General features: G+C 37.1%; 1 protein-coding gene across 1 annotated transcript in view; it reads right to left on the bottom strand.

Annotated features, from left to right (window-relative positions):
- STPG2 (sperm tail PG-rich repeat containing 2) overlaps positions 1-21,714 on the bottom strand; it is a 204,935-nt gene that overhangs the window by 68,051 nt on the left and 115,170 nt on the right. Inside the window, exons 8-9 of the mRNA XM_055127269.1 lie at positions 19,880-20,039; positions 16,581-16,741 (exon numbers count right to left, since the gene is read on the bottom strand). Coding sequence (XP_054983244.1) covers positions 16,581-16,741; positions 19,880-20,039 — 321 coding nt within the window. The remainder of the gene's footprint in view (positions 1-16,580; positions 16,742-19,879; positions 20,040-21,714) is intronic.

Below are 21,714 nucleotides of genomic sequence, written 5' to 3'. Positions count from 1 at the left end.
GGGGGCTGGGGAGGTTGGGAAGATGGGGGGAGGTATACTGTGATTCTTGGTGGTGGAATATGTGCACTGGTGAATGGATGGGTGTTTAAGCATTGTATAACTGAGACTTCAACCTGAAAGCTTTGTAACTCTCTTTCCACATGGTGATTCAAAAAAGAATAAATTAAAAAAAAATTGCCTTTGCTGTCCCTTCTAATCTCTTTCTGCCTGATATCTATGTTATCAGGTACTAGTATGGCTTCCCCAGCTTTTTTGAGGTTGTTGTTTGCTTGAATTGTTTTTCCATCCTTTGACTTTGAGCCTGTTTTTGCTCTGACCATTCAGATGTGTTTCTTGTAGGCAGGAGAATGTTGGGTTCAGTTTTTTAATCCATTTTGCCACTCTCTGTCTCTTAATTGGTGCATTTAGACCATTGACATTGAGAGAGAATATTGTCATGAGCTTTTGTGCCATCTTTCTGTACGTGTTTGTTGTGCTTGTAGGGGGTTTCCTTGTCTTACAGTAGCCCTTCTTTTAAGGTTGGTTTTGAGTCTCTGAAGTTCCTGAGCTGTTGTTTATCCATGAAATAGTGTATTGTTCCTTTGAGTTTGAATGAAAGTTTAGCTGGATAAAGTATTCTTGGTCTGAATGCCTCCTGGTGAGGCATTCATTTCATTGAGATTTTTCACTATATCCTACCATTGTCTTTGGTATTAGAAGGTTTCCTCTGATAAGTTTGCTTAAATCTAAGGAGTGCTCCTTTGTATATAATTTCTTTCTTTAACCTCGCTGCTTGCAGTATTGCGCCTCTATGAATGGTGTCGATCATTCTGATTATAATATATCTTTGAGTCTTTTTATTAGAGTCTCTTTGGCTGGTACCCTTTGGGCTCCCTAGATCTGAATGCCTGTATTTTCCAGCTCTGGAAACATCTCAGCAATGATATTTTTAACTGTTTCTTTTTCACTGGGGTTGTCTCCCTGTCCTTCCGGTACTTTGATGATTCTTATGTTGTTCCTCCTGAGTTCATTTCCTAGGTTTCTGACTTGCCCTAGAGTTTTTAGGACTTTTCCCATTGCATGTTGTTGTCTGCATGCTTTCTATAGCTCACCTTCAAGTTCACTGATCCTGTCTTTGGCTGTAGTCATTCTACTGTTGAGGGTACCCACTGAGTTATTTAATCTATCAAGTCCTTTATTAGTGACATTTCTGTTTGTAGCCTGCTTACTTCTGCTCTCATTTCTTCCTGTATTTTGTTGACCTTCCATTCCACTGTTTCTTTCCTGTCTTCCTTTAACTTACTGAATGTCTGTTCTACTCTTTGAGTTCACTGATCATCCTCAGCATTTCATTTCTGAATTCTTTATCAGAGAGGTTGTACTTGTGGGTAATGTCTATTGGGGCTTCTGGACTCTTTTCTTCCTCTGCTCCTTGCGGTGGAGATTTGCACTGTTTCTTCGTGTTGCTGTGATAGCATGGAGGTGGGATCCTCCAGTTCACTATACACCTCTCACTGCAAGAAAGGATTCTGGATGAGCTCAGTCAATGGTGGTCACCTTTTATCCTTCTAGAATACTACCTTCCTCCTTGGTGCTCCTCTGTGACTTATGTGAGGCCTCTATGAAGCTTCAAAGGGTGTGGTTTTTATTTATTAATCTTGTTCAGTTTCTTGTGTTTACTGGCATTTTGGTGAGATTGGAAAGTTGACTGGAGCAATAGCACAGCGAGTAGGGCCTTTGCCTTGCACACGGTAAACCTGGATTTGATTCCTCTGTCCCTCTCAGAGAGCCCAGAAAGCTACCAAGAGTATCTTGCCTGCATGGCAGAGCCTGGAAAACTACCTGTGGTGTATTCAATATGCCAAAATCCGTAACAAGTTTCACAATGGAGACGTTGCTGGTGCCCACTCAAGCAAATTGATGAACAACAGGATGACAGTACAGTGACAGTGCAGTGCAGTGGAATAGGTTAACTGGCCTAATGTCATTGGCATAGACAGGATGTTATCCTCAGAATTGTATCACTGTCATCTCATTGCTCATCTATTTGTTCGAGCGGGCACCAGTAACATCTCCATTGTGAGACTTGTTGTTATTGTTTTTGGCATACGAATATGTCAGGCTCTGCCATGAGGGCGCGAAACTCTCAGTAGCTTGCTGGGCTTTCTGAGAGGGACAGAGCAATCAAACCCGGGTCAGCTATGTGCAAGGCAAACGCCCTACCCGCTGTACTATCGCTCATGAGTATCTACATAGAAGCTGTCATTGTTAACTGCATTGTCAGAGATCCTCAGAATTAGGTTATGGAAATTGTGATGAGTCCAGGGTGTTGAGAAGGGGGAAAATATACCTCCCCTGATGTTGTACCCCCGCTGCCACACGGTACCCGTGAAGAAGTTGGCCATTGCCTCAGTTCCAAGCCGAATTAAAGTCCCACTTCTAATTCCATCCTAACACTTGTGGGGGTGCTGGGGGCACCTTGGCCGAGGGGGGGAGGTGATCTTGCAGTTCCCTGGGTCTGTTTTCTGGGCACACCTGGCATTGAAAGTCTTACTTCGTTTGCATGAAACTCCAAAGAAAATATTATCAACAATATTGGCTGAGATATTTATGGCAGGCAAGGAAGAGAGCAACACCTTTCCCAATCCTTTGGCAAAGTTGCTGTGTGTTAAATTACAAAGACTGCAACAGATAAAATGCAGAAGCAATGTCTAACCCCACCAAGGTCAGTAAATGAAAATGATAGTTCTGATGTAGCTTAGGCATTGTTAACCATTAACCATTTCTATAACCTCTCAGATAAGGATCTTAGAGACAAAATACTAAGGATTCTTAATGATCTTAAAGAAACAATGGTACACATACAAGAGAGCATGGGGCCATAAATGAGAAAACTAATCAGAAGCAACAGAACTAAAAAGTTTGGTAAGTGAAATTAAAAAAAAACTCATGGTACGCCTTGGTAGTAGAGTAACAGCATCTGAGGACAAAATAGATGAGTTTCAAAACAACATATAATAAGGGAAAGTCTCAAAATAAATGAACAGCACAAAATATAACTATGGAATGAGTTCAAAAGAAACAACATAAGAGTCATCAGAAAGGAAGAGAAACAAGAGTACCTGAGAAGAGGAAGCACCATAGAGAGTGTCAGAGAAATGAAAGAAAGTGTATCAGAAAATTGAACTTAATTTCTGCTGCCTACAGGAGACACATATGAACAGTGAGGCTAAATACTGGCTAAAAGTCGAAGGCTGTGAATCAATATTTCAAACATAAAATTCCTTTTAAAAGGGCTACATGGCCATACTTTTATCAAAGAATAACGGTTTCAAGTTAAAAAACTTGACAAGTGCCCTCAAGAACCTTCCATCACTAACCTGGTATCTGTCACTTCTAGTCTATTTTTCCTCTCACCCCCTCACTACCCATGCCCCAGGAATTCTGAAAACTCTGGCAGTCATATCCACAACCCAAAAGTCATATTCACAATCCAAAAGCTGGTGCTGGAGGGGAAATAATTTTGTACATCACAAGCACAAACATAAATACTATTATAACCATGTAACCTCAGTTACTATTTAAAAATATATATTTACTACATAGTTCTCTAACAAGAGTCTTGGTACTGAGTAATATAATAAGAATATTAAAACAGTTTATCAGAGTATTTTGTACCAAAATAAAGAAAAATCCCATTGCTTTAACCCATGTAAAAAAATGTTCTTAGGGACAGAGGAGGTCATTTCTTAGTGATCAAGGGTTATATAAACCATGAAGAACTCACACTCCCCAAAATTTATGATATTAATGAGAGACAATAAAAGTATTTATAATTCTAACAGACCTGAAGGAACATATTTAGAGCAACACAATAGTATGTAACTTCAATATCATTTTATTACCTCTGGATTGATTGACTAGGCTAAAAGCAAAGAAACCTGGAATTGAAGTAAGAAATGAAAAAGATGAACTTAAGATATATATTAATAAAGGGCACCACATCTCCAAAAATTCAAATACACATACTTCTCCAGTGCACGTGGGACATTCTCCAAGATAGAACACATTATGGATTACAAAAACAAGCCTACATAGAATCATGAGTATAGAAAATGCACCAACTATCCTCTCAAAACCATGACACATAGAAAATAAAAGTTAATAATAAACAGATCTGACTTTTGTGCATGGTGTCAGGTCAAGGTCTAAACCCATTTTTTTGCATGTGGTTGTCCAGTTGTGCCAGCACCATTTGTTAAAGAGGCTTTCCTTGCTCCACTTCACATCTCTTGCTCCCTTATCAAAGATTAGATGGTCATACATTTGGGGTTGTGTGTAGGGCTATTCCACCCTGTTCCATTGGTCTACGGCTCTGCCTTTGTTCCAGTACCATGCTGTTTTAATTGTTACTGCTTTGTAGTAAAGTTTGAGGTTGGGGATGGTGATGCCTCCCATCATCTTCTTCCCAAGAATTGTTTTAGCTATCCTTGGACGTTTGTTATTCCATATGAATTTTAGGATTGCTTGATCCATTTCTTTGAAGAATGTCATGGGTATCTTAAAGGGATCGCATTGAATCTGTATAATGCTTTAGGGAGTATTGCCATTTTGACAACATTGATTCTCCCTATCCACGAGCAGGGTATATGTTTCCATTTCCTCATGTCCTCTTTGATTTCATGGAGTAGCGTTATGTAGTTTTCTTTGTAAAGGTCTTTTACTTCCTTGGTTAAGCTAATTCCGAGGTACCTGATTTTCTGGGGCACGATTGTGAATGGGATTGCTTTTTTCATGTCCCTTTCCTCTGCCTCATTGTTTGCATATATGAAGGCCATGGATTTTTGGGTATTGATTTTGTAGCCTGCAACTTTACTGTATAAGTCTATTGTTTCTAAGAGTTTCTTAGTAGAGGTTTTAGGCTTCTCTAGATATAGTATCATGTCGTCTGCAAATAGTGAGAGTTTGATTTCTTCCCTTCCTATCTGGATGCCCTTGATCTCTTTTTCTTGTCTAATAGCTATCGCAAGTACTTCCAGTACTATATTGAAGAGGAGTGGTGAGAGTGGGCATCCTTGTCTTGTGCCAGATCTCAGAGGAAAGGCCCTTAGTTTTTCCCCGTTGAGGATAATGCTTGCCGTAGGCTTGTGATAGATGGCTTCGACTATCTTGAGGAAAGTTCCTCCAAACCCCATTTTGGCGAGGGTTTTCATCATGAAAGGATGTTGGATCTTGTCAAATGCTTTCTCTGCATCTATTGATATGATCATATGGTTTTTATCTTTACTTTTGTTGATATGCTGGATTATGTTGATTGATTTCCGAATGTTAAACCATCCTTGCATCCCTGGGATGAATCCCACTTGGTCGTGATGTATGATCTTTTTGATGAGTTGTTGGATCCTATTTGCTAGTATTTTGTTGAGGATCTTCGCATCGGTGTTCATCAGGGAAATTGGTCTGTAATTTTCTTTCTTAGTGGTGTCTTTGTTTGCTTTTGGTATTAGGGAGATATGTGCTTCATAGAAACTGTTTGGGAGAGTTCCTGTTTTTTCAATTTCCTGGAAAAGTTTGAGGAAAACAGGCAATAGGTCTTCTTTAAATGTTTGGAAGAATTCGCCAGTGAAACCATCTGGGCCTGGACCTCAACATTAGACCACAAACCATAAGGTACATTGAAGACAAGGTCGGCGAAACCCTCCACGATATTGAAGATAAAGGTATCTTCAAAGGTGACACGGAACTAAGCAATCTAGTAAAAACAGAGATCAACAAATGGGACTACATTAAACTTAATAGCTTCTGCACCGCAAGAGATACAGTGACCAGAATACAAAGACTATCCACAGAATGGGAAAGGATATTTACACAATACCCATCAGATAAGGGGTTGATATCAATGGTATATAAAGCACTGGTTGAGCTCTACAAGAAGAAAACATCCAACCCCATCAAAAAATGGGGCAAAGAAATGAACAGAAACTTTACCAAGGAAGAAATACGAATGGCCAAAAGGCACATGAAAAAGTGCTCTGCATCACTAATCATCAGAGAGATGCAGATCAAAACAACCATGAGATACCACCTCACACCACAGAGACTAGCACACATCCAAAAGAACAAAAGCAACCGCTGTTGGAGAGGATGTGGGGAGAAAGGGACCCTTCTTCACTGCTGGTGGGAATGCCGACTGGTTCAGCCCTTCTGGAAAACAATTTGGACGACTCTCAAAAAATTAGATATTGAATTCCCATTTGACCCAGCAATACCACTGCTGGGAATATATCCCAGAGAGGCAAAAAAGTACAATCGAAACAACATCTGCACATGTATGTTCATCGCAGCACTGTTTACAATAGCCAGAATCTGGAAAAAACCCGAATGCCCCAGAACGGATGACTGGTTGAGGAAACTTTGGTACATCTATACAATGGAATACTATGCAGCTGTTAGAAAAAAGGAGGTCAAGAATTTTGTAGTCAAGTGGATGGGCATGAAAAGTTTCATGCTGAGTGAAATGAGTCAGAAAGAGAGAGACAGACATAGAAAGATTGCACTCATCTATGGTATATAGAATAACAGAGTGGGAGACTAACACCCAAGAACTGTAGAAATAAGTACCAGGAGGTTGACTCCATGGCTTCGAGGCTGGCCTCACGTTCCGGGGAAAGGTCAACTCAGAGAAGCAATCACCAACTACATTGTAGTCGAAGGCCATGTGGGGGAAGGGAGTTGCGGGCTGAATGAGGGCTAGAGACTGAGCACAGCGGCCACTCAACACCTTTATTGCAAACCACAACAGCTAATTAGAGAGAGAAAACAGAAGGGAATGCCTTGCCACAGTGGCAGGGTGGGGTGGGGGGGAGATGGGATTGGGGAGGGTGGGAGGGACACTGGGTTTACGGGTGGTGGAGAATGGGCACTGGTGAAGGGATGGGTTCCCGAACTTTGTATGAGGGAAGTATAAGCACAAAAGTGTATAAATCTGTAACTGTACCCTCACGGTGATTCTCTAATTAAAAATAAATAAATTAAAAAAAATAAAATAAAATAGAAATTGTATGGAAAAGTAAATATCAATAATATAAAAAATAAATAAATAAAATGAAGTTTAAAGTAAAAAAAATAATAATAATAAACAGAAATTAGGAGAGAACCCAAACACTTGAAATGAAATAATTAATTACTGAATAATCAATGGGTAAGAGAGGAACACAGAAAATTCTTGGCAACAAATGAGAATGAAGATGCAAGCTACGAGATCATTTGCGAATAAAAAACACAGTACCAAGAGGAAAGCTCATAGAAATGGAAGAATTCATTAAGAGCAAGAAAAGTCACACATAAGTGAAAGCACATCTTATGAAGCTAGAAAAAGACCAGCAAAATGACTGTAAACATAACAGAAGAAAAGAAATAAGAATGTTAGAATAAAAATTAATGAAATTCAAATAAAAAAAACAATTTTAAAAACTGATGAACCCAAAATCTGGTTCTTTGGAAGAATAAAAAAGCTTTACAAAGCATTGGAAAAACTCACAAGGTGAGAAATCCATATTAAACCAATTAAAATGGAAAGGTACCATAGAGATAGAATGAGAAGTAAAACAGGAAAGAAACAACAGAACTATAGAAATTCAACTGATAGTTCAACCACATTAAAATCAAAACATCATTCAGAGATTACTTCGAAAATATTCATGCTACAAAACTGAAGATTCGAGAATAAATGTATAATTTTTGACACCTATAAACTTTCAAGAATGAATCAAAAGGAAATAGAGCACAATAACAGGTCAGTTACTAACAAGAAAGTCAAAATGATACTCAAAAGTCTTCTCCCAAAACCCAGGCCCAGTGTATTTACTAGTGGTTTCTTCCAGCAGTTAATGACCACCTAAACTTAATCCTTTCCAGATACTTTAAGAAAGTTGAAAAATCAGGAATGCCTCCGATTTCTATAAGGTAAACATTACCTTTATCCCCAAAACAGATAGATACATCATGAAAAAGAAATACCTTAGAAATATATCCCTGATGAACATAGTTGCAAATATCCTTGACAAAATATTTCAAACAGAATTGAAAATATATCAAATAGCTCACACACTATATCAAGTAGCCTTCACCCCTGGGAAGCAATGATGGTAAAATCTATGCAGGCCAGTCAACATAATAAACCACATAATTACAAGGAAATATAAAAATCACACGATCAGATAAATAGATGCCACAAAAGCATTTGAGAATACCTAACATACATTTATTAACACTCAACAAAAATAGGGATTAAAGGAGTGTTCATATAAATGTTAAAATCATTGAGCTTTTTCAAACCATGGCAAATTCAATGGTGAAAATCTCAAACCCTTACCTCTAAAAGACAAGATTGTCCACTCTCACCGTTACTATTTAATATAGTGCTGGGAATCCCTTACATATAAATTAGGCAAAATAGGCATTCATATTAGAAATCCATACTGGAAATTCTTTCTAAGTCAGTTAGGTAAAAGGGACATTAAAGATATTCTTATCTGAAAAGAAATTAAACTCTTACTATATGTAGATGATATGATATTGTACTTAGAAAATCCTAAAGTTTCCACAAAAAGACTTCTAGAAAATAATAAAATTATACAATAAAGTGGAAAGTCACAAAATAACACACTTAAATCCATTGCTCTTCTATATGCAAATAACTGGAACAAAAGATAGAGAAATTTTTAAAATACAATTCACAATTCTGCTTCAGAAACACATGGGAACTAAGTTAATGGAAGAAGTAAAATACTTATACAAAGAAAATTTTTTAAGTATTTTATAAAGTTTATAAGTATTTTACACAGTTCTTTATTTCTAAAAGAAGTAAAAGCAAACAAGAGGAAAGGAAAGCCCTGTTCATGGATTAGGAGGCTTTATATTTTAGAAATTACAACTTGACAAAGCATTATAAAGATTTAATGAAGTCCCTATAAAAATACAATGATATTTTTTGAGTACTGACTCGCCCATTTATTATTCACTGTCAGTGCCGTTGCTAATTGATTTGCTTGAGCAGGCACCAGTAATGTCTCCATTGTGAGACTTGTTACTGTTTTTGGCATATCAAATATGCTGGGTAGCTTGCCAGGCTCTGCCGTGTGGGTGAGATATTCTCGGCAGCTTGCTAGGCTCTCTGAGAAGGGCGGAGGAGTCGAACTCATGTCGGCTGTGTGCAAGGCAAACGCCCTACCCACCGAGCTATCGCTCCAGCCCCATTTATTACTATTCAAATTTTTATAATCAAAGATTGTGATTTAAAAAGTTATTTATAGTTGAGTTTTAGACATATAATATTCTATGACCAACACCCCTACCAATGTCAATTACCCTTCATCAGCATTCCCAAATTCACTCTCATCACCCAGGACTGCCACCTTAGGCAGGTGTATTTTAAAGTTTGGTGACTATAGCTTGGACCTTGTGTTTAAAATGCGTTTAAGTACTTTGTGTTTTGGAAATATAGCTGTACCACACCACCACATTACTAATGTCCCCAGGCCCTTGACCCCTGGCCCCCTCCCATTACTTTACTTTCTCCATCTTTCTCCAGTGACGTAAGTCCTCCTTTGCTCTTATTCTTTTACTCTTAGATCTCCCTTTACTCTGGGTAATTTAGTCATCCCCCATTCATTTCATTGCCCTTCCTCATACAGTTATTCTATATGCCCCAGGTAAGTGAGATCACCCTGAGTTTGTCCTTCTGGTTTATTTCACTCAACATGATAACTTTCCATTTCATCCAGATTTTAGCAAATTGCATGGTTTCATAATTTCTAGATGCTGCATAGTATTCCATTGTCTATATACACATATCTTCAGAAGTCATTTATCTCTCGTTGACACCTAGGTTTATTCCATATCTTATCTATCATATACTAATGTAGCAATGAATAATGATGTACATTTGTCCATTTGTATGTATGTGGGTAGGAAGGCTGCCCTCATAAGAGTTTGGTATAGGAGGTTGAGATATGGCTCCAATGTACTATGAAAGGGGAAATTAACTGATGGCCACTTGAACGGGTCTCTCTGTTTGCTGTCGCCTCTCACCACACTGCCTCAGAGTCTACACTCCCCACCACCCATGTACCTATGGGAAGAGGGGCCACACATTGGCACAGATGCTGGGCTACAGTTTGAGTCCCACTGCCAGCGCATTTTTAAAACCACAGGCATCCCCTCTCACCTGGGAGCTCATGTCGGTCTTTCATTTTGAATTTACTTTTGTGTAAGGTGTGAGATACAGACTCAGCTTTAATTTTTTTATGTCATTATCTATTTTTTTCCCAGAACTGCTTTTTTAAAAGGCTACCTTGGATCCATTTTATTTTCTCAGCTCCTTAGTAAAAAATTAGCTGTCAATAATATATCTTCCTTGGGTATTAAATACTGACACACTGATTAGGTAACAAGCTCTTTTATTTTTGAAGTATGGTTTTGTCTATTTAGCATCTCTTCTGATTCCATACAAACTTTATTACTGACTTCTCTAGGCCATTGAAGAATGTGTTATAAATTTGGATGGGGAATAAATTGAATGTGTATAGTAGTTTGTATAGGATAGCTATTTTACAGTATTAATTCTTCCAATACTTCAGCTTGGATTTTTTTTTTATTTTCTAAAGTCTTCTATTTCTTTCCTAAATGGTTTTAAGTTTTCATGGTATAAACCTTCCATGTCTTTTATTAAGTTGATTCCTAAATACTTGATGTTTTTTGGACACTATCTTAAATGGTATAGACTCCTTGATGACCTTCTTCTTTGATTTCGTTATTTGTTTGTAAGAACATGCCCAATTTTTGTGTTTTGACTTTGCAGTCAACAACTTTGCTGTATCCATTTGTTTTTGGTGGTCTCTTTGAGGATTTATATGTATGTTATCATGTGATCTGCATACTTTTTATGGATTTGGTTACAAAATTGAAAAAATACATGAATGGAAATACAGTAGTTATGGGAAATTCCAATACCACACTGACACCACTAGACAGATCAATTTGAACAAGTATCATTAAATACACAACATCCCTCAGTGAGGAGCTAGAAGAGCTGGGACTAATGTACATATAGAGGGCCCTCCATCCTCAAAAACACAAAAAATTTCTCCTCTAATACATTCTTCAAAAGAGATAACATATTAGGACAGGTCAAATTTACATAAATTAATAAACATAGAATTAACACCAAACATCCACCAGACCATAATACCATGGAGGTAGAAACTAAGTATTAAAAGATGTGGAAAGCTGTTACCAAGCCTCTGGCCGGACCCCATCATCTCAAGATGGAATCTCACTAAAAATTAGATCTGCTAAAATCTCAGGTATATACATCCCTGCGGCTGGAAACTCCAGACCTTCTTGGGGTTGGGATTAGTTACCTTCCCCCACCTCCCTGTACTTCTGGAAGTCCCAGCAGCCATGTCATGAACCACTTCTGCTGCCATGTAAGCTCCGTAAAAACTTCGACTCCAGCTGGAATGATCAGTTAAAAAGTTCTGGATTTTCTGGAATGCAGGCGTACATTCCCAAACTTTACAACACTGTCAATGCAGTGGGAAACACACCAGACTGAAAGAAATGTATCATAGAAGCCAACCAAACTCGACTAACAACACCATTAAAACAGAAGGCTTAACTTTTAAAAGCAACTTAGAAATCCTTCAGACAAGGACTTAATGTTCCCATGGAAAGATACAACATTTTTCACTAATATTCTGAGGAAAAGTTTTTTTCATTCCTTTAGCCATTTAATGGTAAAAAGCAATATTAAATAAATTTATTGTGGGCCTACAATGGGACAAGACTTATTGGGTGGTTGGGAAAGTGGAAACAATGACGGAGGAAAGGTAACGGTGGTGGTGGGTTTGGTGTTGGAATGTTGAATACCTATAACAAATAATCACGAACAACTTTGTAAACTACAGTGTTTAAGTAAAGTGTGGAGAAAAACATAAAATTATGACTGAAAAAAACCTACAATAAGAGAGAAAAAAGATGTGAAGAAACTCTAATACCTGGAGGCTGAACAACATACTGATAAATAAGATGAATCAAAAAAAATCAAGGGAGAAATAGAATGATTCACTGAAAATAATAATAATGAAGAAACAAATGATCAAGATCTATGGGACATAGCAAAAGAAGTGCTTAGAAGAAACACATAACAATATGGATAGTCCTTCAGAAACTAGAAATTGAGCTTCCATATGACCTCACAATACCACTTCTGGGAATGTGTCCCGAGGATGCAAAAAAAGCACAGTCAAAATGATATCTGCACCTGTATGTTCATTGCAGCACTGTTGACAATAGCCAAAATCTGGAAACAACCCAAGTGCCCTAAAACAGATGACTGGTTAAAGAAACTTTGGTACATCTACACAATGGAATACTATGCAGCTGTTAGGAGAGATGAAGTCATGAAATTTGCTTATAAATGGATAAACTATCATAAATTATTATTATAAATGGATAAACTATCATGCTAAGTGAAATGAGTCAGAAAGAGAGGGACAGACATAGAAGGACTGCACTCATTTGTGGAGTATAGAATAACAATGAGGCTGACACACAAGGACAGTAGATACAAGGGCCAGAGGATTGCCCCATAGCTGGAAGCCTGATTCATGAGTGGAGGGGAGAAGGCAGATGGGATAGAGAAGGTATCATTAAGAAAATGATGGCTGGAGGAATCAGTCGGGATGGGAAATGTGTACCTAAAGCAGATAATGGCCCAAACATGATGACCTCTCAGTGTCTGTGTTGCAAGACATAATGGCCAAAAGTAGAGACAAAGTATGGAGAATATTGTCTGACATGGAGGCAGGAAAGGTGGGAGGCGGTGGGGGGAGGGGATATGCCGACCATATTGGTGGTGGGGAATGTGCACTGGTGGAGGGATGGGTGTTTGATCGTTGTGTGATTGTAACCCAAACATGAAAGCTTATAACTATCTCACGATGATTCAATAAAATTTTTTAAAATACTATCCCATTTAAAGGTATCCAATAACATCAAGGACTAAGGAATCAACTTACCAAAAGATGGAGATCTATACACTGAAACCTTTGAAACACTTAAGAAAGACATCTTAGGAAATGGGAAAATATTTCATGTTTTTTGGATCAGAAGAATCAATATTCTCAAAATGATTTTCTTATCTAAATCACTACCTATGTACGACAAACCTATAGGTAACATTGTAGTAACCAGCAAAAAACTAAAATTCTCCTCTAGTATCAGGCACAAAATAAAGATTTCCTATATTAGCACTACTTCCTGTACTAGCATTATTTTCTCTATTTTCTGCATATTATGAAACACCTATCTTCAGAATTCAGAAAAATTAAGTAAGTATACAGAATACAATTAGAAAAATACTTAAGACTATTGCAGATAACATGATAATACACACAGAAAAGCCCAAATACTTTATGCTTTTTGACTTTTTTTTTTGCTTTTGCTTTTTGGGTTACACCTGGGATGCACAGGTGTTATTCCTGGCTCTGCACTCATGAATCACTCCTGGCAGTGCTCAGAGTACCATATGGAATGCTGGGAATTGAACCAGGGTCAGTTGTATACTCACTGAACTATACTCTAGCCCCAAAAATACTTATTGAAATGACAAAAATAAGTAATATAACTGGCAGACTACATTTCATTAGAAAAATCCTGTCATGCTACTGTATGCAAACAAAAATAGAAGATAAAGTATAAAAGAAAAACGTCCCATTTATAATTGGACCAAAAAGAATTTATTTCATGAAGTAATAGGATATAAAAAAAAGTATAGGTAACTGGTTCCACCTTGCACGTGGTCGATCAAGGTTCTATCTCTGGTATCATATACGGTCCCCCTGAACATTGCCAGGAATGATTCGTAATAACAAACCCAGGATTAAGCCCTGAGCACAGTTCCTTAGTCCAACTCATCTAGTCCCCAGGAAAAGTGTTATCATTATTAAAAGATAAAACCAGAAGTGAAAAGATAGTCCATGTTCATGTATTAGAAGAATTAACGTTGTTAAAATAATCTTTTATCAAAGTATTATATGGATTCAGTGCAATCCCTATTAAAATTCTATTAATATTTTTCAGGGAAATACAACAAAAATGAATAAATTTAAATGAAATCACAAAATTTCCATTATAGCCAAAAAAATTTAGAGAATTGTAATTGGGAAGGATCATATCCTTCAACTTTAATCTATACTGTACAGAACTGTTTAGAGAATCTTAAAAATGTCTTTTTATTTATGACATCTTTCAACATGTTTAATGTAACTTAAATCTCCCTAAACAAATGGAATATACAGTTATTACTCAATGCTATTATCTACTAAATCTATTATTTTGTCACTTTTCAGTATCTCTGATTCATTATGCTTTTCCTATTTTGTATTTTACATAATCCTTTTTATTAGCATACAAAGAAGCTTTTATTGAATTTCTATCTTTATATTTTTCTGTTTTGGAGATGGATATTATTTTTAAGCTCCAAGAATATTCTGAACTTTTACTAGGTTACAGAAAGGTTGTGAGAAAAAGTCCACACACATAAAATATTAAGCAACTAGAGAAAAATATAATTGCAATTCACAAATATATAGATACAATTCAAAAGTGCTTGTCAAAAAATCTTAATAAATTATATAATCAACCTTAAATTTGCATTAGTGATAGATTATTAGTAAGACAAATTTTACCCAAGGTTATTCTATTTTTTAATCCCAGAAACTCAACAATAAAAATATTTTTAAAATACCATTAGGGGCTGGAGCGATAGCATCGCCAGGGGTGATTCCTGAGTGCAGAGCCAGGAGTAACCCCTGTGCATTACTGGGTGTGACCCAAAAAGGAAAATAAATAAATAAATAAATAAAATACCATTAATAGTCCACCGCTGCCGAGATGTGACCCCGGGGGCCACACGCGTGTGCAGCTCCTCCGAGGCTGCACCCGCGTGAATCCAGACCCAGCTGAACCAACTACAACATGGACTGCTCCTTGCAGATTGTCTCCAGCCAGAGAACTAAGCTGTGACTCCAGGCCCGCCCGGGAGGGAAAAGGTATTTCTCTCTCGCCTGTCCCTTCCCGGGCATGAAGGGCGTGGGGACCACCATATTATGACGACCACAGATGGGGTTTACAAGCTTGCAATGATCGAATATCTGGAGGAAATCTCCCTGGACTTAGTTGTTGGGGTACAGAAATATAAAACCGCGCGGTCGCAGTAGCCGCCGCGCGACCTCATTTCTCTTCACAACAGGTCTAACTCTAGTGGGGTGCTCCTAATAATAATGGTAAGGTTTGTGTTGAAATATTGAATGTAACCAAAGTAAATAGAAAGTAAAGTGAAATTTATCAGTTACAGGGCAGGGGGGGGGGTGCGGGAGTGGGCGGGATGGGAGGTATACTGTGTTTTTTTGTTTTTTTGGGTTTTTTTTTTTTGTCTTTGGTTGTGGGATATGGGCACTGGTGAAGGGATGTTTTTTTTTTCAGCATTGTATGACTAAGACTTAATCCTGAAAGCATTGTAATTTTCCACATGGTGATTCAATAAAATAAAATTTAAAAAAATACCATTAATAATATAATTTAAAAGCATTAAATACCAAGGAATAATAAATCTAACATAAATAAGAAGACTTCTACAGAAAAATTATAAAAGTTGGAACTGGATCAATATACAGTGGGTAAGGCACTTGCCTTTCATGTGGCTGACCCTGGTTCAATCTCTGGAACTCCCTGTAATCCCCTGACCCCACCAGGAATGATCCCTGAGCACAGAGCCAGGAGCAAGCCCTGAGCAAAGAAGATCAGTAAGCCTGGAACACAGTTGGTATGTCCCAAAACTCAAAAGAGAGAGAGAAAAAAGCAAAATTATAAAAACTGAAGAAGCATTTGAAAATAATTAATGTATGATTAATATATACTTATTCTTAAAATACAGTAGTGTAAACTTAAGATAAAAATTATTTAAACAAGTGTTTATGCGATCTTCAGAGATAAAATAAGAAATAACAAATATGGCTAAGAACTGATTATTTTTTGTATTATGCATACATTATATAAAATACTTTTAGTAGTAGCGTTATATTAAAAATATGTGTATATACATCATATTTATTTAAAACAAACCTAAACACTTTCTATTATTTTTAAAGAATTATTTTGTATTTGCATTTCACCTTTCAGAGAGAGACTTAAGAGCAAGCTCTCAGAAGCTCGCGGCCACTTTGCGAGATATCATGTAGCCTGCTTCTCCCTCTGAGAGAAACTGGCAATCTTCTGAGAGTTTCCTGCCCACATGGGACAGCCTTGCAAGCTTCCCATGGTGTATTCATATGCTAAATCCAGTAACAAGCTGGATCTCATTCCCCTGACCCTGAAAGAGCCCTCCCCCCCCCACACCCTGTGCGACATTGTTGGGAGGGCTGAGTCAAGATAGCCTTCTAAGATCTCAGGGAAAGGACAAAATGAGAGGTTACTGAGCCTGCCCGAGAAATCGGTGATTAACGGGATTTTTGTGAATTTGTAATTCGTGATTTCACCTGATAATCAGCAGGACCAGGAGTAGTAAAATTATCTTTCTCAATCTGGAAGAAAGTTCGAGCAACCGAAGAACCAAATGCACTTTTCTTTTTTTTCTTCAAGCAGTTGCTGCTAATGTTTTCTGTCATGGCAGTTTTCTGGATATTATAGAACCCAGGACCTAAAATTGTTAAGAATATTAAGATAAATATACTTTGTTTCCTTTAAACTGATTACATTAAAATTAAGTAACTTAAAAATCCTTCATATAAATGCAAAATTATTCAGTCACTATAAAACAAATACCCTACCTGCTGTATTGTCTGTCCATCCCTACAATTTTTTTAAAGGAATCGTACCTACCATTGTACAAAATTCTGAAATGTCTCATGGACCCTAAAATTTGTATGGGCAGGAATCATGCCAAGAACATGATTCTAGTTATAGACAATCTGAGTTGCTATTATCCTATAATAATAGTATATTAGGCCCTAACTTTATGGGCCACCAGTTTTCCCTGTAATTTGAAAAGAAGTGTCTTTTAGGATTATCCTATCACTCTTTCATCATCGTATGATAAGTAAAAGGGGAACATAACTGCCTTATGATATGGTTTTTCTAATATAGAGGAATAATACATAGGATCTGATTTAAAGTATTATTAGTGAATATGTTGCAATGTTATTAGTTCTGTGTACTATAATACCCACTAAGAATGCTAGAATATTTGATCAGATATTCCCCAAAAATCTTTTTAGTAAAATTGAATATCATATGTTATATTACTTTCAGTGACCATAAAATTGATACTATGGGGCCTGGAGCGATAGCACAGCCAGTAGGGCGTTTGCCTTGCAAGCGGTCAACCCGGGTTCAATTCCCAGCATCTCATATGATCCCCTGAGCACCGCCAGGAGTGATTCCTGAGTGCATGAGCCAGGAGTAACCCCTGTGCATCACCAGGTGTGACCCAAAAAGAAAAGAAAAGTTGATACTATGATCATCCAACAAGTAGACCCAAAATAAAATTAAAATACATGTCACAGCAACAGAAATCAGAATGTCATAAATGGTATCAGTGATCTTGAAACATACAAGCACCAAAAAGAAAGAGCAATAGAAGTGACAGTACAGTGAGTAAGGTCTCACCTTGCACACAAATGTGTGAATTCATTCTTTGGCAGCCCATAGAGTCCCCGCCAGCCTGCCAGGAATGATACTTGAGCAGAGAATCAGAAATAAGCCCTGAGCATTTCTGGGTGTGACCCTACCTCCCTCCCAAAAGAAGAGCTATAGAAAAGCAACTTTTAAATGTAGAAAATGTATAATACTTAAATGGGTAAGATTAAAAGAAACTATCATACAACCTGATTAAGAGCACTAACGAGAGTAAATGACAGCTGAAAACACCTCAGATTACTGCAAGGAGACCTGTGCACAGATTAAAGAGGCCCTGAGAGATCAAACAAAATATATTCAAAGAGAAAAATATCAAAACTACACTGTAATAAAACAACAGGAACCAAAGAGGGAGATTAGGGTGGCTAGAGAGGAGCAATGTTTAAAGTACAAGGAAAAATAATATCAAACTCACAAGAAATATCTCAAAACATTATAGGAGAAAAGTCTTCAACTTAGGAACCTCTCCTCTGCAAGACTTTAACTCAGATTTGTGGTAGGGATTAAAACTATTCCCACCCAAATAAGAGTTGTGACATTTGCTACACTTAGTCCATCATGATAACAACTACTAAATGGTCACCCACAAAAAAACAAACATCTAAGGACAAAAGTAACCAAGAGCACCATAGGAAAAAATAATGAAAATCACATTTTTATCAATAGCTTCTCAAAATGTCAATGGACTAAATTCTCCCACTAAATGGCATCAATCAGGAAACTGATAGATAAATTGGATAGATCAGGAAACAAAATATAATTAATTTCTACTATAGTAAACACCTAAATTCACAGGATAAATGCAGGCTCAGAATGAAAGGATGGAAAATAACAATACTAGTTATCAGTAGACAAAAAAAAGTGGGTCATCTATACTTTTTCAGACCAATAACTGATATATTCAAAGTTCTGAGTGAAAAAGTTCAAACCTAAAGTCCTCCACCTTGTAAAGTTATCATTTAAATTTGATTGAAGCATAAAATATTCTCAGAAAAATAAGTTATTTGCTATAACTAAGCTAACCCTGAAAGAATTTTGTATAGGCTGCCTAATAAAAGCAAATGGCCTATCAGATATGAAAAGAAATAAACATATTCTTCTCGTAAAAAGACAGATATCTAGTAGTTATATGAAAAGAGGTTAATCATCACTTATTATCAAGTCAATACAAAAGAATAGAAAAATATAATATAATCTTACTCTAATTAGATTGGCACATACCAGAAATACTAGAAACAACTTGTCTTATGGGGATTTGATAAAATTTAACTCTTATCCACTGCTGTGGAAATGTGTGGCTCATACCCACTGGAAAAGATCATGCAATTTCCTTCTAAAAGTAAAGATAAAGCTTCAATGCAAGCCAGCAATTTCACTTGGTTTCTAACCCTGAGACAAAAAACCATTAATTTGAAAGGACATATTCTTTCCACACCATTGTTCATTGAATCACTTAATACAATAACTAGGCTATGGAACCAACCTCTGTGTCCAATGACAAATGTGTGGATATGAAGGTATGAACTATACACAATGGAGTAATATGCAGCCAGAGGTAATGATGAAACCATCCAGTTCACTGCTCCTTGTATAGAACTGGAGGATATCAAGCTAAATAAAGTCAGAAGAGCAAAGTCAAATACTGAATTATTCCACATATCTATGATTTATTGAATAATATGGCATAGGAACATCAGGTACAAAAGGGAAAAAGGGAAATGAGTTATTGGCCCTACATTACAGTAAGGAAAAGTCCAGGGAAGACATAAGTAGAAGGGAAAATAAGAAATGGCAAATGTGAAGTAACAGGGGCAAATTTGGACACCTGGGTGGTGTAGAGCTGTGGTATGTATTAATATCCAAAACATAAAGCCATAAATCTCGAAGCAAGGGACCCAGACTACAATAATTAATCTTAGACACATTTCTGTTAATGCTGCAGGCTGGGGTAGCAACTGGTGGGGAAGAGGGCAAGTAACCCTGGGGCATTAGTAGAGTAAAGATGACACTGGTAGTGGGCTGGTGTTGAAACACTATATGCTTGAAAATTAGATATAGATATAATTGTAAATCAGAGACTAAATTTTATCAAAATTAAGAAATAAAGTTAAAAAATTAAATATTCATATAAATGGCTAACCTGGAATTTCCTGTCCCTTGGAAACCTGTGTGAATCGATCAGCTATTTGACCAAATGGGGCACTTTTCAGAGTTTGTGTTTTCTTTGAAGAATTAAAAGCTGTTCGAGAGTCATTATATGTGCCAGGAGCTGGGATGATTGATTTTATGGGCATAAATCTCTAGAAAAAGATATTCCAGTAAGAGTTGTACATTTTGACACTTTATGAATTAAAACTGACTTTTTAGTGTTATATCATCTGAAATTTATTTTTTAATGGAATGAGAAAAAATTAAATGCATTAAGATTTTATAACGATCAAAAATAAAACAACTTTTAGTAAAATCATCTACATACCAATATAGCAATGCCTTTATGTACTTTCTAATCTAGATATATATTTATAACAAAATTTTCTCAGTTTGCTATTCTTCATCAACATTTCTCATTCAGGGCCCAGATGCCCCCTGTGAACCCTCAGGATATCCCAAGGTGACCACAGATGGGACACAACATACAAAGCCATCCATGAGACTGGGGAGTCAATTGATAAAATAGATGGCCACAAGAAAAAATAGGTGAGAAGGGGGCCACAGTTGACAAAATGTTGAGACATACTTTTGTAGATGACAACATATAGACAATCTTCACGTTTAAAATAATCTTCAAACTAAAACAAAACATTAAAAATATATGATTTAACATTTTTTAAGAAAATTGCAGATAGCTCCTCATCACTCAATTGACTGATTTATATACTTAAAGAAATAATTATAGATAAGTAGCATATTAATGATATTTAAAACAATTTTACAAAAATTTAAGTTATATTAAAAATTTTATTTATAAACATATATTTAACTTATCAATATAAATATAATTATTAAATACAACATATTAATATTTCTTTAATTTTTATGTAAAATTTTAAAAGTCTCTTGCCCACACACCTGGCTGTCTTCCCCGGTGCCCCTCGGAGGGGATGGGCTCCAGCTTCCCTCCCCGCCCTGAGCAGAGCTCCCGGCAGCCGAAGACCTCCAGAACCCAGCCACAGCCATGCTCAAGGCCTATCTACACACATTCAGACAAGCCTCATGCATGAAGGTACTGGCAGAGGAACCCAGGTGTGTGTAATTCCATCAACTGCCAACATCCAGAGACTTAAAAGCAAGCTCCCAGATGCGTGTGGCTGAAAAGCGGCCATGAAATATCTTATAACCTACTTCTCCCTCTTGGAGAAACTAGCAAGCTACTGAGAGTTTCCTGCCCACATGGGAGATCCTCACAAGCTTCCCATGGTGTATTCATATGCCAAAGCCAGTAACAAGCTGGATCTCATTCCCCTGACCCTGAAAGAGCCTCCAATGCGGCATCATTGGGAAGGCCGAGTAGAGAGAGGCTTCTAAAATCTCAGGGATAGGACAAATGGAGAGGTTACCAAGACCACTCGAGAAATTTGACGATCAACGGGATTTCGTGATTCGTGATTATGTAAAATTTACTCCAATTTTTGTGTTCAAGTTTTTTGGTTTTGGGGCTACACAAAAATGCTCAGGGGTTACTCTTAGCTCGGCACTCAGGAATTATTCCTGACATGGCTCAGGAGGCCATATGGATGCCAGGGATCAAATTCTGGTCACTATTACAAGGCAAGCACCGAACCCACTGTACTTTCTCTTTGGCCAAAAATAACTCCAATTTTATAGCAAAGCTGTATAGATAAAAGTACAGAAAAATACCTGTATCACATTAGCCAAATTCACTTATTGTTAATGTGCTATGCTGTTTCTTTAACCCATTCCTCCTCCTCCTCCTCCTCTTCTCCCTCCCTCCCCCTCTCTCACTTCCTCTCTCCC

This window comes from Sorex araneus, chromosome 1 (genome assembly GCF_027595985.1).
Source record: "Sorex araneus isolate mSorAra2 chromosome 1, mSorAra2.pri, whole genome shotgun sequence".
In the NCBI taxonomy this organism is placed as follows: Eukaryota; Metazoa; Chordata; class Mammalia; order Eulipotyphla; family Soricidae; genus Sorex; species Sorex araneus.
Note: the sequence above shows the minus strand (reverse complement) of the source record. Positions and strands in the feature narration are given on the sequence as shown.